Below are 13,680 nucleotides of genomic sequence, written 5' to 3'. Positions count from 1 at the left end.
GTTAGTTATCACAGGATATAGATAATTGGAATCAAAATAATTGGATTTAGGGAGTTCAAAGAGAGAGGGAGATACAGAGGGAAAAGGGAAAGGATAGAAGGGGAGAAGGGGAGAGAAAGGGTTAAAAAAGAGGGAGAGGGAGATAGAAAGAAGGAAAGAAGGAGGGAAGGGGAGAGGAAAAGAAAAGAGACAAGGAAAGAGAGAAGGAAGGAAAGGAGGTAGAGAGAGAGGAAAGAAGAAGGGAAGGCGGGAGAGAAGGAAAAGAGGAAAGAAAGAAGAGGGCCTTCGGAATTAACTGTGTGAGTTTGGGCAAGTCATTTAATCCTGTCTGCCTCAGTTTCATTATCTGTAGAATGGAGAGAAGAAAACGGCAAACCATTCCATTATCTTTGCCAAGAAAATTCCGGAAGGGGTCAGGAATCAGACATAACTGAAATTACTGGATAACAATAAAAAGATTTACAAAATGCTTTTCTAAACCTCATGACAACCCTAGGAGATAGGTAGTATTATTACCCCCCGCTTTACTTTGAATAAACCGAGGTAGACTGAGCCAAGTGACTTGTCCAAATTTACACAGTGTCTGAGGTCACATTTGAATTCAGGTCTTCCTTCAGGTTCAGTGCTCTATCCACTGAGCCATCCAGCTACTATAAGATAATGGATATAATGCTCTTTGTGAGCTATAAATCTCTTCTCTGGATGTAAGCTAGTAAGCATTCATGATGTGATACAAGCCAAGGAACGCAGTCCTGCTTCTGAATTCTGAAAGCTTAGCTAAACAGACCACATCAATGCAGACAGGACAGCCACAAGCTCTAGATGGAGGTTGCTAGGAGCTGATGGATTTTATCCCCCCCAAAGGGGCTGTCAATCCCAGGACTGATTTGCCTAGTTATTATGAATCTACTGGACAGAGAGAAGTCAATCCCCTCCTGGGATTTAGAAGAGGATAAGTACCCAATCTATACAACCTCTTCAATTAACTGGTGCTTCCCTCATTTAGTCAGAAAGCCCCAGGCTCATTTCTCTTTGGGGCTTGACAAGAAAAAGAATTGATCTCTGTAGAAAGCAGAGAAGTCAGGACCAAGGCTCCCTTTAGCTCAGCTAATGGATGAGATTTCTGAGACCCTCCCTTCTTTTTTTTTTTTCTTCTCTCTTCCTACCTCTTTCTTTCCTTTCTTCTCTCCCTCCTTGCTTTTTTTCTTTCCCTCTCCCCTTCCCTCTTTCTTTCCTTCTTTTTATCCCTCTCTTCTTCTTTCTTTCCCTCTTTTCCTCTCTACCTCCCTCCTTCTTTCCTTCCTTCTTTCCTTCTCTACTTCCTTTCTTTCCCATTCTTCTTCCCCCTTCTTTCCTTTCCTCCTTCCTTTCCCTCACTACCTTACTCCTTCCCTGTTTCTCTTCTTCCTTCCTTTTCTTCCAAATTTCCCTCTCTTCTTCCTCTTTCCCTCTCTCCTTTTCCTCTCTCCTTTCTTCCCTTTGATCTCTCAGACAACTCTGCCTGATCTATTCACAACAGAGGTTTATGCAGGCAGGACTTGGGTAACTACGGTTTCAGACTGGTAAATGTGACCAAGAAGGATACCCCAGGCTTAGCCACCATCATTGCCCCTAATGAGCATTGCAAAAGCTTTCTTTAAAGGAGAAGGGTGAAGGAAAAGGGAACTATTTAGTTGTCTATTTTCTCTGGCATCAGGAGGTGGATAAGAGAAGAATTCAGATCTCTGAGCCGGACAAAGGAGACATGTTTATGTACTACACAGTGCTTCTGTAGAGTGCTTAAGACTGTCAGGCAGCACAGTGAGTAGAGCACTGAGCCTGGGATTGTGAATAGAACATGAGTTCAAAACCAGCCTCAGATAGTGATTCTTGGTATGACCTTGGACAAGTCACATAACCTCAGTTTATTCACCTCTAAAATGGAAGTAATAATACCTACCTCCCAGAGTTATTGTGAAGATAAAATGAAATCATATTTGTTATTTAAAAAAATAGGTGAGGGTGGGAGTGAGGGTGCTTTTACAATGCCTGACACATAATAGGTATTTAATAAAGTCTCCTTTTCTTCCTTCTGTAAATGCATTGAGAGATTGTATGATTCACTGTAAAGAGAAGTAGACTTATACTCAGAGGTCTCAGAACTTTGATTTAAATCTCACTTCTGTTACTTATTACCCCCATGATTGGGGATGAATCTTTTAAATTTGGGGAGTCATGGTTTCCTCATCTATAAAATGAAGGGACTGAGCTAGATGACCTCTAAAGTTCCATTCAGATCTAAATCTACTCTAAAGTAGAAACAACTTACACTGGGATCATAGATTCTCCTGGAAAGGATCCAAAAGGCCATCTGCTCCAAACCTCAGATAAAGTTGGACCTTATGGAGAATATATGATTCACTAAAGGTTGTAAAGGGCTAGAACTGAGCAAATGCACTTGGATAATGGAGCCCATGAGACTAATTGCCAATTGGACAATTCTCTATTAACAGGTTTGAAGGATGACCCTCCCCAAATATTCTGTGCTGACTTGATTGATGGGACAAAGAGGGGGAAGTGTGTGGGGGGAGTAGGCGGAGGAAATTGAGGCATTCTCTCCTGGTGGTTGAGAGAGGAAGGTGGTGTGGAGATTGCTAGATCTAATCCCCTGACCGAAACCTCAAAAGACCAAGAATAAAGACTGTTGATTATACTTACTCCAGCTGATTTCTGGGAAGACAGAGTTCCAGCACAAGGTCATAGTTATAATATGTACCAGAAGGAGGATTTGAACTCAAAGCTCTAGACTTGGTATTCTTTCTAGTTGTACTTTGCTACCTCCTTCCACCTCATTTGTCTGGTTAAGTATAAATCTAGAAAGTGAGGTTACTTTTCTCTCTTTCATGGATCCAAAAGAGTAAACTGAGGAGATTTGCGAGCCTTTGGGAGAGGGGTTTCTTTCCTAATAAGGTAGGAAACATGAGAGTCTGAGGTAGCAGAGTGGATAAGGTACAGTATTTGGAATCAAGATGGTCTGGGTTTGAATACTGCCTCAAATAATCCCTAGCTAGGTGATGTTGGGCAAGTCATTTAACCTCAGTTTCCTTATGTGTAAAACAAAGTAATAATAGCACCTACCTCACAGGGTTGTTGTGAGGACCAAATGAGTTAGCACTATTAAAAGCACTTTATAGATCTTAAACATGTAAATGTTAGTTACTTAAATATGTAAATATTAGTTACTTAAATATGTAAATGGGAGTCACTTAAATATGTAAATGGTAATTATTTAAATTGTGTTATTTATTTAAATATGTAAATGTTCATTACTTAATTATAATATTAGTACTTAAATATGTATTGGTTACTTAAATATGTGTTAGTTACTTAAATATGCAAATGTTAGTCACTTAAATATATAAATTTTAGTTACTTAAATATGTGTAGTTACTTAAATTGTAAGTGTTAGTTATTTAAATATATAAATGTTAGTTACTTTATTATTGCTTAAATATGTTAGTTGCTTCCATATGCAAATGATAGTTACTTAAATATGTGAATGTTAGCTTCTTCGATATAAATGTTAGTTACTTAAATCTGTAAATATTTGTTATTGTTATAAACATCATCATCATCATTGTTATTATTATTGTTACTATTACTTCTCTCTAGCTGATGTGAACCTGAGCCCTAGAGATCCCCGATGGATTGGAGCCTGGTGGCTAGGTCTGCTCATTGCCTCAGGCTGCTTGGTCATCATATCTTTCCCATTTTTTTTCTTCCCACGAAGCATGCTCAGAGGACAACAGGTAAGATTTTCAGAGTTTATGACCATCTCTTCAAGGGATTGGTGGAGAATAATGGAAAAAATGAACAAGAGAACTTAGAACTGGTAGCCATCTGATCTTCTTCCATATCCCCACTCATTGATAAACATCCTCTTCTCTCTTTCCCTTCAAGAGAACACACGACCTCTGCAAATTACCTGGTTTACAGTTTGGATAGCTCTTAACTGCAACACAGCAGAGTTATAGTGGTATAGTCATGGCCAAAGCTAGGTTGGTGCATGGCCTACTGATATGTGAAACCGAAACTGAGTTTATAACCTCTCTTCTCTGAATTTTACCCTTTCTATTCTTCTTCTCCACAAGACTCACCCACCCCCCCCACACACATACATCCCTTCCCATCTTCCCAATAAGAAATTATGTTCAAGCTGAAATTATCTACCATGACACATCAGGGACATGAGAATCCAGGGGTAAAGGATTGCTTTGGAAGGAAAAACAAAAATAAAAACATCAATAATTCAGGGAGCAAAAAGCATAGAGGCTGGAAGGGTAAAGGAGGAAGAAAAGGAAATAAAACTATCTACAAGAAGGAAAGTTGGGTAATTAAGAAATGGGTGAATTTCTTTCAATAATAAGTATTTATTGAATGGCACTGGGTACTGTGGCAAATATAAAGGAAATATAAGCTATGGTCTAATTAGGTAAATAAGATATAGACAAAACGAGAGAGCATAAAAAGTGATAAATGAACAAATGTTAGGCAAAGTATAGTAAATACATGTGTCCCATTCCAGACCATAAAACAGTTTAAATTTGTCACCTTTTTCCTCCTCACTAGCACCAAGTCTCTTTTTTTTCAGTATCTGTCTCTCCATCAAAGCCTACCTGTCTTTGTTTCTATTCTTTCAGAGCCCTGCTAAGTGAGAAATTGGACTAGTTAGGGGCAGTAGGTGACCCAGGAGATAAAGTACTAGGCAGAGCTGAGTTCAAATCAGCCTTAAATATTTACCAGCCATGTAATCCTGAGCAACTCAATTTCCCAGTTTGCCTCACTTTACTAACTTATAAACCTGTAAAATAAAGATTATAATAGTTCCTACCTCCCAGGGTTGTTGTGAGGATAAAATGACTTACTAATTGTAAAGTTCTTAACATAGTTCCTGGCACAGAGTAGGTACTACATACATGTTAACTGTTGTCAGTTGTCAGTATTCTCTGGAGTTTGGAGAGGTAATTGTATTATAGAGCAATAGAAATAACACTAAACTAGAAGCCAAAAGATCTGAGTTCTCAGCCTTGCTCTGCCACTGTCTGTCTTATATGACCTTGGACAAGCCAACTTCTTTTGCTGGCCTGCAAGTTCTTTCTGAGTCAAATGAATAGAGCAAAACATTATGGATCATCTTTAAAGTCTTTTCCAGTCTCATTATAAACTAATTTAAGCTAAAATGTTAAGGGCTGATGATTACAAAATGTTTTCTCCAATCTTAGAGAGGCAAAACCAATAAGAGGAAGAGATAGAATCATGAAGAGCCAGAGCTCAAAGTGACCTCAAAGATTATCCATCTGGTCCATCATCTTCATTTTAGAGAGAAAAAAACAGGCATTGAGAAATAAAGAGATCTTTTTCTTTGAGGCAAAGTGCCATCCATTATCTCTTAAATCATACCACACTGAAGGCAAAGCTGACCCCTGGATGTGAGGATAGCCTGGTGAGGTTAATCAGGGTTCCTTACTCAGATCAGAGTGTTTACCCAGACCTTGGACTGGAACTAGCACTGAAGTAGTAGAGAAGGAAACAATGTAGAACCATAAGAAGAGTTTTTGTGGATTGGATATGGGGAATAGTTAGCAGATGATCCTGCCTGGGGCACAGGAGTATTATGGGGAGTAAATAGAGATGAGACTGGAAAGAGAGAGTTAGTTGATGGAGGTCCTTAAATTTCCATCTGAGTTTAAACTCTTAAGCTACAGAGAACTCTTTAAGGTTCTTGAGAAGGGACAGTATGATAAAAATAACATTTGGGATAGATTACTTTGTCAGTATTATGTGATCTATATTAAAGCTAAAGGAAATTGGAAGCTGAAAGTCTAGCTATGGCCTTAATCCAGTCTTAGCACTGGGTCTGGCACATAGTAGGCACTAAATAACTTTATTAAATTACATTGAATCCAACTATGATCTAATGAAGTTCTTATAGTGACTGGAAACATGGTGCAAGGGAGGAATCCAGAGGACATAGTGAAAGAATCGACAGGATTAATTAATAACATTGGGGATGGAGAAGGGGGAGAATGATAACTCCAAGGGGTTAGGGCTGAGTGGGTGAAGAAGATAGAAGGGATTTTTTAGCAAGGAGGGAGGTTCCAGAGGTAAAAGACTGGAGAAAATGTAAACGATCATGGCTAAAGAGTGGACTTGAGAGTCATCGATGCAGTTGATAATTAAAGCCCTGTAGGTGGGCAATGAGATTGGTAAGGAGAGGGTAGAGAGAAAGCCATCAACCATAGTTCTCAATGAGATGAACAAGAGAGAAACTGACAGACAGACAGACAGACACAGAGGGAGACATACAGAGAGGAAAAGGGAGAGAGATTGAGGACAAAGACTAAGATTTAAGGGAATAAAAGAGAATTTCAAAATCAGTAGATTTAGAACACAGTATCACAGAATCTAAAGGATCATGGAATTATTCCTATGGAAAAGTGAAGCCATGAAAGATGGAAGAGGAATGGGCTAATGGGAGAGGCTATGCCTGCCGTATACTAAAGCTGACTCTCATTGACTAAAGAGTTTATTGTTAAATTTGACTCATCAGCTTGGTGCCTTTTGTAACGAGTGAGGCATTAGAATATTGTCATAATAAATATCTAGTGAAGTGAATCATCTATTAGAATTGCTGTTTGTTTATGGTGAGCATCCTGGATGACCAGGAAAAATAATATTTGGGGGCATAGAAGCCCATTGCTATCTCTTTTTTAGGTAGGTAGTTCTGGAAAAGGTCAGCAGCCTACGTAGCTGATCAACCTTTAAAGACTTTCTCTTTGTTCATTAGCTATCTACTGATGCAGCAGAAGAGATGAGGAAGATGGAGGAAATCAAGCACAAAGGCTCTCTGGCAGATTTCATTAAAAGTAAAAATCTCCCACTTTTTGGTTTCATTTTCTAATGTTTTTGGTGGAATGGCCTGGGGATAGTGGAATGCCTGATGGTAGGATGATGGGGGGGGGAACCTGACAACTTATTGTTATTAATTGTGGTGGAATAGTTAAGGGCAGGTGGTCTGAATATCTCCCTTGCTATGGTACCCCAACTTCCTAAACCAATATAGTCCATGTTGCTGAGGTAAAAGATTCTCTTCTGGAAGCTGTTTTGATTTCATGGGAAAAATCCTTCAATAAAAAACCAAGAGACCTAGGTTCAAGCCCAAACCTGCAGAGAAATTCAAATCCATCTGGCCTGTCAAAATGAGCTCAACCCATGTACCTCATACTATTTACCCTTCTGTTGCAAGGAGCAGCACTGTCTACTTAGACAGCTCTGGTTCCATGGGGCATGTTTCCACATCAGTTATTGATGCTATTTGTGTGTAGCCTAACTTCTTTTAAATCCAGCATAATTTTGGATGTGCTGAAAGATGGAATTTTTTTAGTTTCCATTTTGGCTGTCATCAAACTGTTCTGTGTCTCAGTTTCCCTTCCTTGAAAATAAAGCAGTCTGCCATTTTAAAGAGGTAATGGTATATTCTATGGAAAATAGAATAAGTGGGATAATTCTCTGCAGGTTTTGGATTTTTCATGGAAAGAAATAGGATGGAGCCTGAGAATTCCATGATACAGGGAACTCCTGAAGAGAAAATTCCCTTCACCAATGCATCTCTCTACTCTCTAGGTTTTAGTCTTAGACTTAGAGTTGCTTGGAGATAAAGAGTTAAGTTATATCTGAAGGGTCACACAACCAGAACGTGGCAAAGCCAAGACTGGAACCCAAGCTTGAGGTCATCTAACAGACCATGCTGCCTCTCTCATCACAGTCCTATTTAAAAAGCCCAGCCCAACAACCATAACACAATAAAAGTCCCCAAATGCTTCATTTGTGATATTAGGCCCTGCCATAAATTTATGTTTGTTCTCAGGGTTTCCGCGCATTTTCATGAGACTGCTGATGAACCCCCTATTTGTCTTGGTGGTCCTGACACAGTGTAGCTTCTCTTCAGTCATAGCTGGTCTCTCCACCTTCCTCAACAAATTCTTGGAGAAGCAGTATGGAGCCACTGCAGCCTATGCCAACTTTCTCATCGGTGAGTTATGAAAAGTATGGCTCCGAGAACTGGGAAGTGGTCCTTGAGTCAAAGGGAGGGGCTCCAGAGTGAGCGACTGATAAAACACTGAAAATGTGAAATGCCACATTAAAGAAAAAAAATGAGGGCGAGAAATTTCTGAGAGGAAAGAACTATAAGTGCCTCTTTCCTTGTTAGCAATCAGGAAAAGCCTGGGCGGGACAGACTCTGAGACCCCAACCCTTTCTAGTCAAAAGTCCCAGTCGGAAAAGTTTCCTTTTCCTGCTGGGAAGGAGGTTATAAAGAGGCTTCCTCCCCACCCCAGTGCCCTCAGAAAGTCTGGGCATATATTGGAATTCAGATGGCCTTCAAGAGGGGTGTGACCATTGGAACAGTCACAAGGGAAGATGGAATATAATTTAGAACTGGTAGAATATTGTTCACTTTTTATATCAGTTTGACATTTCTTTTGTGATTTAAAAAAATTCCTAACTTAACCAGCATTAATTATGATGAGGACTTCCATATACAAAGCAGAACAGAAAAATAGAATCATACATGAAGCCACAAATCTGATTTATGACTAGCTTGCTTTTCTTTCAAAGCAGATAATTCATTCAGCATGTTATCTCCAAAACTGTCCAGCTTTTCTATTTCCTACAGACCTTAATTCTGTTCCTTATGATGCATTTTAAAAAATACCTCAATGACCATTTTCTCTTACATTTTTCCCTCATTTTGGTAATCTCATAGCTAGCTTCATGTTCCATGCCCAGCTCCACTTACCTCCCATTTGAAAGAAAAGGGGGGGGACCCTCTTGTATCAGATAAGTATCACTAAAGCAAAACAAATCCCTACATTGGCCATGTCTGGAAATATAGGGAGAGATGTGGATACAGATCCTTATACCTCTTTCTCAGCAGGTAGGGAGCTAGTCTATAGGATCACCAGTCCTTTGCAGTCATGGATGAATTTGTATTGATCAGAGAGCTTAAGTCTTTCAATATTTTTTTCTTATTCTTTACCATGTTGTAATTGATCTCTAGGTTTCATTCACTTTACCCTGCATCAATTCAGGCCAGTCTTCTGAGGTTTTTTTGAAACCCAGCCCTTATATTTCTCACAGCAAAGTACATTCCATAACAACTATCTACTATAATTTGCTTAGCAATTCCCCTCTTGACAGATACCTTTTCTTTGCCATGTGAAAAGAACAGTGTAAATATATTTGTAAATAGAGCTCCTTCTCCTCTCCCTTCAAAGTTTTTGGGGATATAGACTGGTAATGACATCACTGGGTCAAAGGGAAACCCATAACTTAGTTTAATTCCAAATTGCTTGCCAGAACAGCTAGACAAATGACTACTTCACTTATGTTGTATTAATATTCCTATTTTTCTACAACCTCTCCAATGATTGTCATTTTTTGCCAATTTGATGATGGTAGGGTAGAAACTCAAAGTGGTCTTTGTATTTTTCTTATTATTAGTAATTCAATCAACCAATAAATATTTATTAAGCTCCTACTACATGCCAAGCCTTCTCTTAACACAGGGGTTACAAAGAGTCAAAAGACAGTCCCTACCTGTAAAAGATTAACAATCTGAAGAGGAAAATAAGATGCAAATATATACAAAGCATACTATATACAGGATAAATAGTAAAAAATATTAACAAAGGTAAGATGCTAGAATTTTAAAAGGTTATGAAAGTCTTCCTTTAAAAAATGGGATTTTAGTTGAAATTTAAAGGAAACCAGGGAAGTATTCATTTGGAGCATTTTTCATATCATGTTGGTAGCTTGGATTTCTTCCTTTGAAAAACTGCCAGTTCATATGCTTTGACCATTTATTGACTGGAGGATGACATTTACTCTCCTACAGTTGAATCTGTTCCTTATATATCTTGGATATCAGATCTTTGTCAGAGAAACTTACTGCAAAGATTTTCCCTGTATTTTACCATTCCCTTTCTAATTTTAACTGCATTAGTTTTGTTTGTACAAAACCTTTTCAGTTTTATATAATAGAACTGCTCGCTTTCCTTGCCTCCCCAGAGATTCAAAACTGTCACAAAGCCAGTACTTCCAAAGACTAAAGAACACATTTGCCAACCGAGTCAAACAAATTCAATGGAGTCGAAAGACCAGATTCTGGGTTTCTCTTAACTGCTCAGTAGCCATTTGACCAAATAGTTTCACCACTGCGTACATGTCTGTATCTTCATCTGTAAGATGGAGGAAGTAGACTTAGATTTAGCTGTAGAAGAAATCTTGGAAGTTATCCAATTCAACTGCTTTATTTTACAAATGAGAGACTAAGATAAAACTGGGCTTTCCTAAGGGTCAAAGCAAGAGCTGAGACTCAAGTTTAAAAAAAAAAAAAATGTGACTCTAATTTAAGTGATTTGCATTATTAAACAGCACTCTTATCTCTCTCTTTCTTTTGTCCTTGGAATTGATTGATTTCCACTTAGTGTAGGTGGGAAGACAGCAGAATTATACAAGAAAAAATTCCCGTCTTCTGGAAGCTTTCCATCTAAGGAATTGACAAAGATATATTTTACTGAATACCTACAAACAACGCAAATATTTTTTAAAATGCAATAAATAATAACTTTAATTATTGCATAAACAACTGAACAGAAATCTTGTTCACTTGAAGGTTTCTGAAATGATTAGAGCAAGGGACATAGCTGTTATTTCTCTGACTCCTCTTCACCCCTGACTTTATGTTCTGGAACTAAAGAACCCTCATATAGCAGCTAGGGTCAAATACTGAAGCTGAAGCTTAAATAGTCTAGTCATAAAATGAGAAGTCAGGATTCATGGGGAAGATCTCTGATGTTGGCAAAGATTGAAGGCAAAAGGAAAAGGAAGCAGCAAGGGATGAGATAGATAGATGGTCTCATGGAAACAATGAACATGAACTTGGGCAGATTTTGAGACATAATGGAAGATAGAAGGGCATAGTCTATGGGACTATGAAGAATTGGACACAACTGAATGATTGAACAAAATTTTAGTCCCTAGGAAAAGTTGGGTGAGGTGGTCATCACAACATTTGGAGCTGAAAAGGTCCTTGGGCATAAGCTAGTCCAATAGTCCTCATTTTACAGAAAGGAAACTGAATTCCAGAGTGGTTAAGTGGCTTGCTCAAGGTGGTGCAGCTAATCAGGGACAGAACAAGCTCTCATGATTTCCTAACCAGTTCTTACCACTCCTACTAAACCCACTCTAATGTACCCTTTTCCAACCCCTTCCCAACCTTCCCAACCTTTCCTACTCAGGTTACACGGATGAGCAGTAGAATAAGTTAAATTTCTTCAAGCTCTCAAATGGCATTCCCAAGAAGGGCAGCAGCAAATGGGAATGAATGGAACAGTTTGCAGAAATCCCCACTGGATTTGAGACCCCATGACTAAATGACCACAAGGCACAATGAAGAGGAATTAAAAAAACCTGAATTTGAATCCTGCCTCAGAAACTTACTAGCTCTATGTCTCTGGGCAAGCAAATCATGTAGCCTCTTTGACTTTCAGTTTCTTCATCATTATATTTGTGATTTCACTGCTATGGGAACTAATGGTCTTGATTCTAATTTCATCTCCCCAATCACAGCCACCTATTTCTCCTATATTCATGTAAAAGTCATGATTGTCAATATGATTATTGTTATTTCTCATTCACAGGGGCTGTGAACCTCCCAGCAGCTGCTTTGGGGATGCTATTTGGGGGCATCCTTATGAAACGCTTCGTTTTCTCCATTCAAGCCATCCCCCGAGTGGCTACAATCATCATCACCATCTCCATGATACTTTGCCTTCCCTTGTTCTTCATGGGTTGCTCCACACCACTCATTGAGGAGGTTAACACAAAAAGGTAACCTGGAGTAAGAGAGAAAGGAGAGCTGGAATACAAGGACCATCTAATCTACAGAGTAGTTTATTGATCTTTCCCTTCTCTCAGTGCCTACAATGGAGGGTAGGAGATGTGGGTTTCAGCTCTACTTCTTCTACTTCCTTGATGTGTGACCATGGGCATGTTATTTAACCAGGACAGATGTTTCCTAATCTGTAAAATGGGAGTAATAATGGTTTCCCTAACTCCCTCACAGTATTATTTTTAAGGAAGTATTTTGCAAACCTTAAATTTATCAAGAATGTAAATCATTATTATTATTCATAGAGTTGGAAGGAATCTTAGAATTTACTTAATCCAATTCCCTCATTTTATAGATGGGAAAACTGAGGTCCAGTGTGGTCAGGTGATTTACAGGTGGTAAATTTATTATTCTTTTTCTTTGTGTTTTTGTTGGGCAATTTTCATTTGTGCTCAACTCTTTGTGACCCCATTTGGGGTTTTCTTGGCAAAGAAACTGGAGTGATTTGCCATTTCCTTCTCCAACTCATTTTACAGATGAGGAAACTGAGGCAAACAGAGTTAAGTAACTTGCCCAGGATCACACATTTATTAACTGTCTGAGGCTGGATTTGAACTCAGGAAAAGGAGTCTTCCTGACTGCAGAGCCAGTGATCTATCTACTGTGCTAACTTACTGTACTTTTTTTCTACTCTGTATTTTTCTCTCTCCTTTAGTCTCTAACTATAGGTCTGTAAGATGAGGAATGATCCATAAGCAGAGTTAAAAAGCATCATAGTGCCCATAGTGGACTTCTAGCAGTTGCTGTGACTATTTTGTTTTAAGATCAAAATGCCTGAAATTAATAAGCAGATTCCTGAGAAGTATCAACAGACAGAAACCAGAAATTAATCTTTATTTAGTCTCAGTTCATCTGATGAATAACTGAGTATTTGAGAAGAAATGAGACAAACAGCTTGAGAAAAGGCCAGAAAACATCAGTCACAGATACTCAATAAAAGCAGTAATCAAGTCAGCAAACACTATCAAGCATCAATTTATGTTCTGAGTTTAGTTAATGTTCCAAGTGATTTTCAGAGTGTGGTCTCCAATTGCTGTGGTCTTAGCAATCTTCAAGATCGTTTCTGAGTATCTGTGTGAAGCTGAATTTTCCTTATAAATTTTAACCAAATTAGCATACTGATAACAAACTGAATGTAGAAGCAGATAGAATAATTCAGCTATATTCTGTTTAAGATAAACATTAAAGAGATTCATAAAAAATATGTAAAACAATGTTATTCTTCTCATGGATCTTTTTTTTGGGGGGGAAAGATGTTTATTTTTCTTAAAAGTATGTTTTTATGTTTCTATGTAATAGATTTGTTAGAATTTTAATGACTTAATATGTAAATGTTTTAAAAAGTTGAGTTCCTACTACAGGAAAATGTTGGTATACTCCACACGAACAAAAGGTCCTTTCTAGGTAAATTATCAATGATCTTTTTCAACCCAGAGTTGGACTGACTTGTTTGGAGCATATCAGTCTCTCAGTTTCTCTCTTTTCTGTGACCATATCAGCTGAGCTCTATCAGGGTCAGCTTGTACACTCTGGCACAGTCATTAAGCAGTTATTGAGCATTAATTTAGCACTTACTATGTCCCTCTTAGGGGTAGCTACATAAAGCAGTGGATAGAGTGTTGAACCTAGAGTCAGGAAGAGCTGAATTCATGTCTAGTCTAGCTGGGTGACCCTGGGTCCCAAATTAG

At 38.4% G+C, this 13,680-nt stretch overlaps 1 protein-coding gene across 1 annotated transcript in view; it reads left to right on the top strand.

Moving 5' to 3' along the window:
- The window catches only part of SLCO2A1 (solute carrier organic anion transporter family member 2A1), a 139,487-nt gene that overhangs the window by 102,155 nt on the left and 23,652 nt on the right, over positions 1-13,680 (top strand). Inside the window, exons 6-9 of the mRNA XM_074301576.1 lie at positions 3,652-3,788; positions 6,827-6,905; positions 7,907-8,071; positions 11,742-11,931. Of these exons, the coding sequence (XP_074157677.1) occupies positions 3,652-3,788; positions 6,827-6,905; positions 7,907-8,071; positions 11,742-11,931 (571 nt within the window). The remainder of the gene's footprint in view (positions 1-3,651; positions 3,789-6,826; positions 6,906-7,906; positions 8,072-11,741; positions 11,932-13,680) is intronic.

Source organism: Sminthopsis crassicaudata, chromosome 3, assembly GCF_048593235.1.
Source record: "Sminthopsis crassicaudata isolate SCR6 chromosome 3, ASM4859323v1, whole genome shotgun sequence".
Lineage (NCBI taxonomy): Eukaryota > Metazoa > Chordata > Mammalia > Dasyuromorphia > Dasyuridae > Sminthopsis > Sminthopsis crassicaudata.
This window is presented reverse-complemented; position numbering and strand designations above follow the sequence as displayed.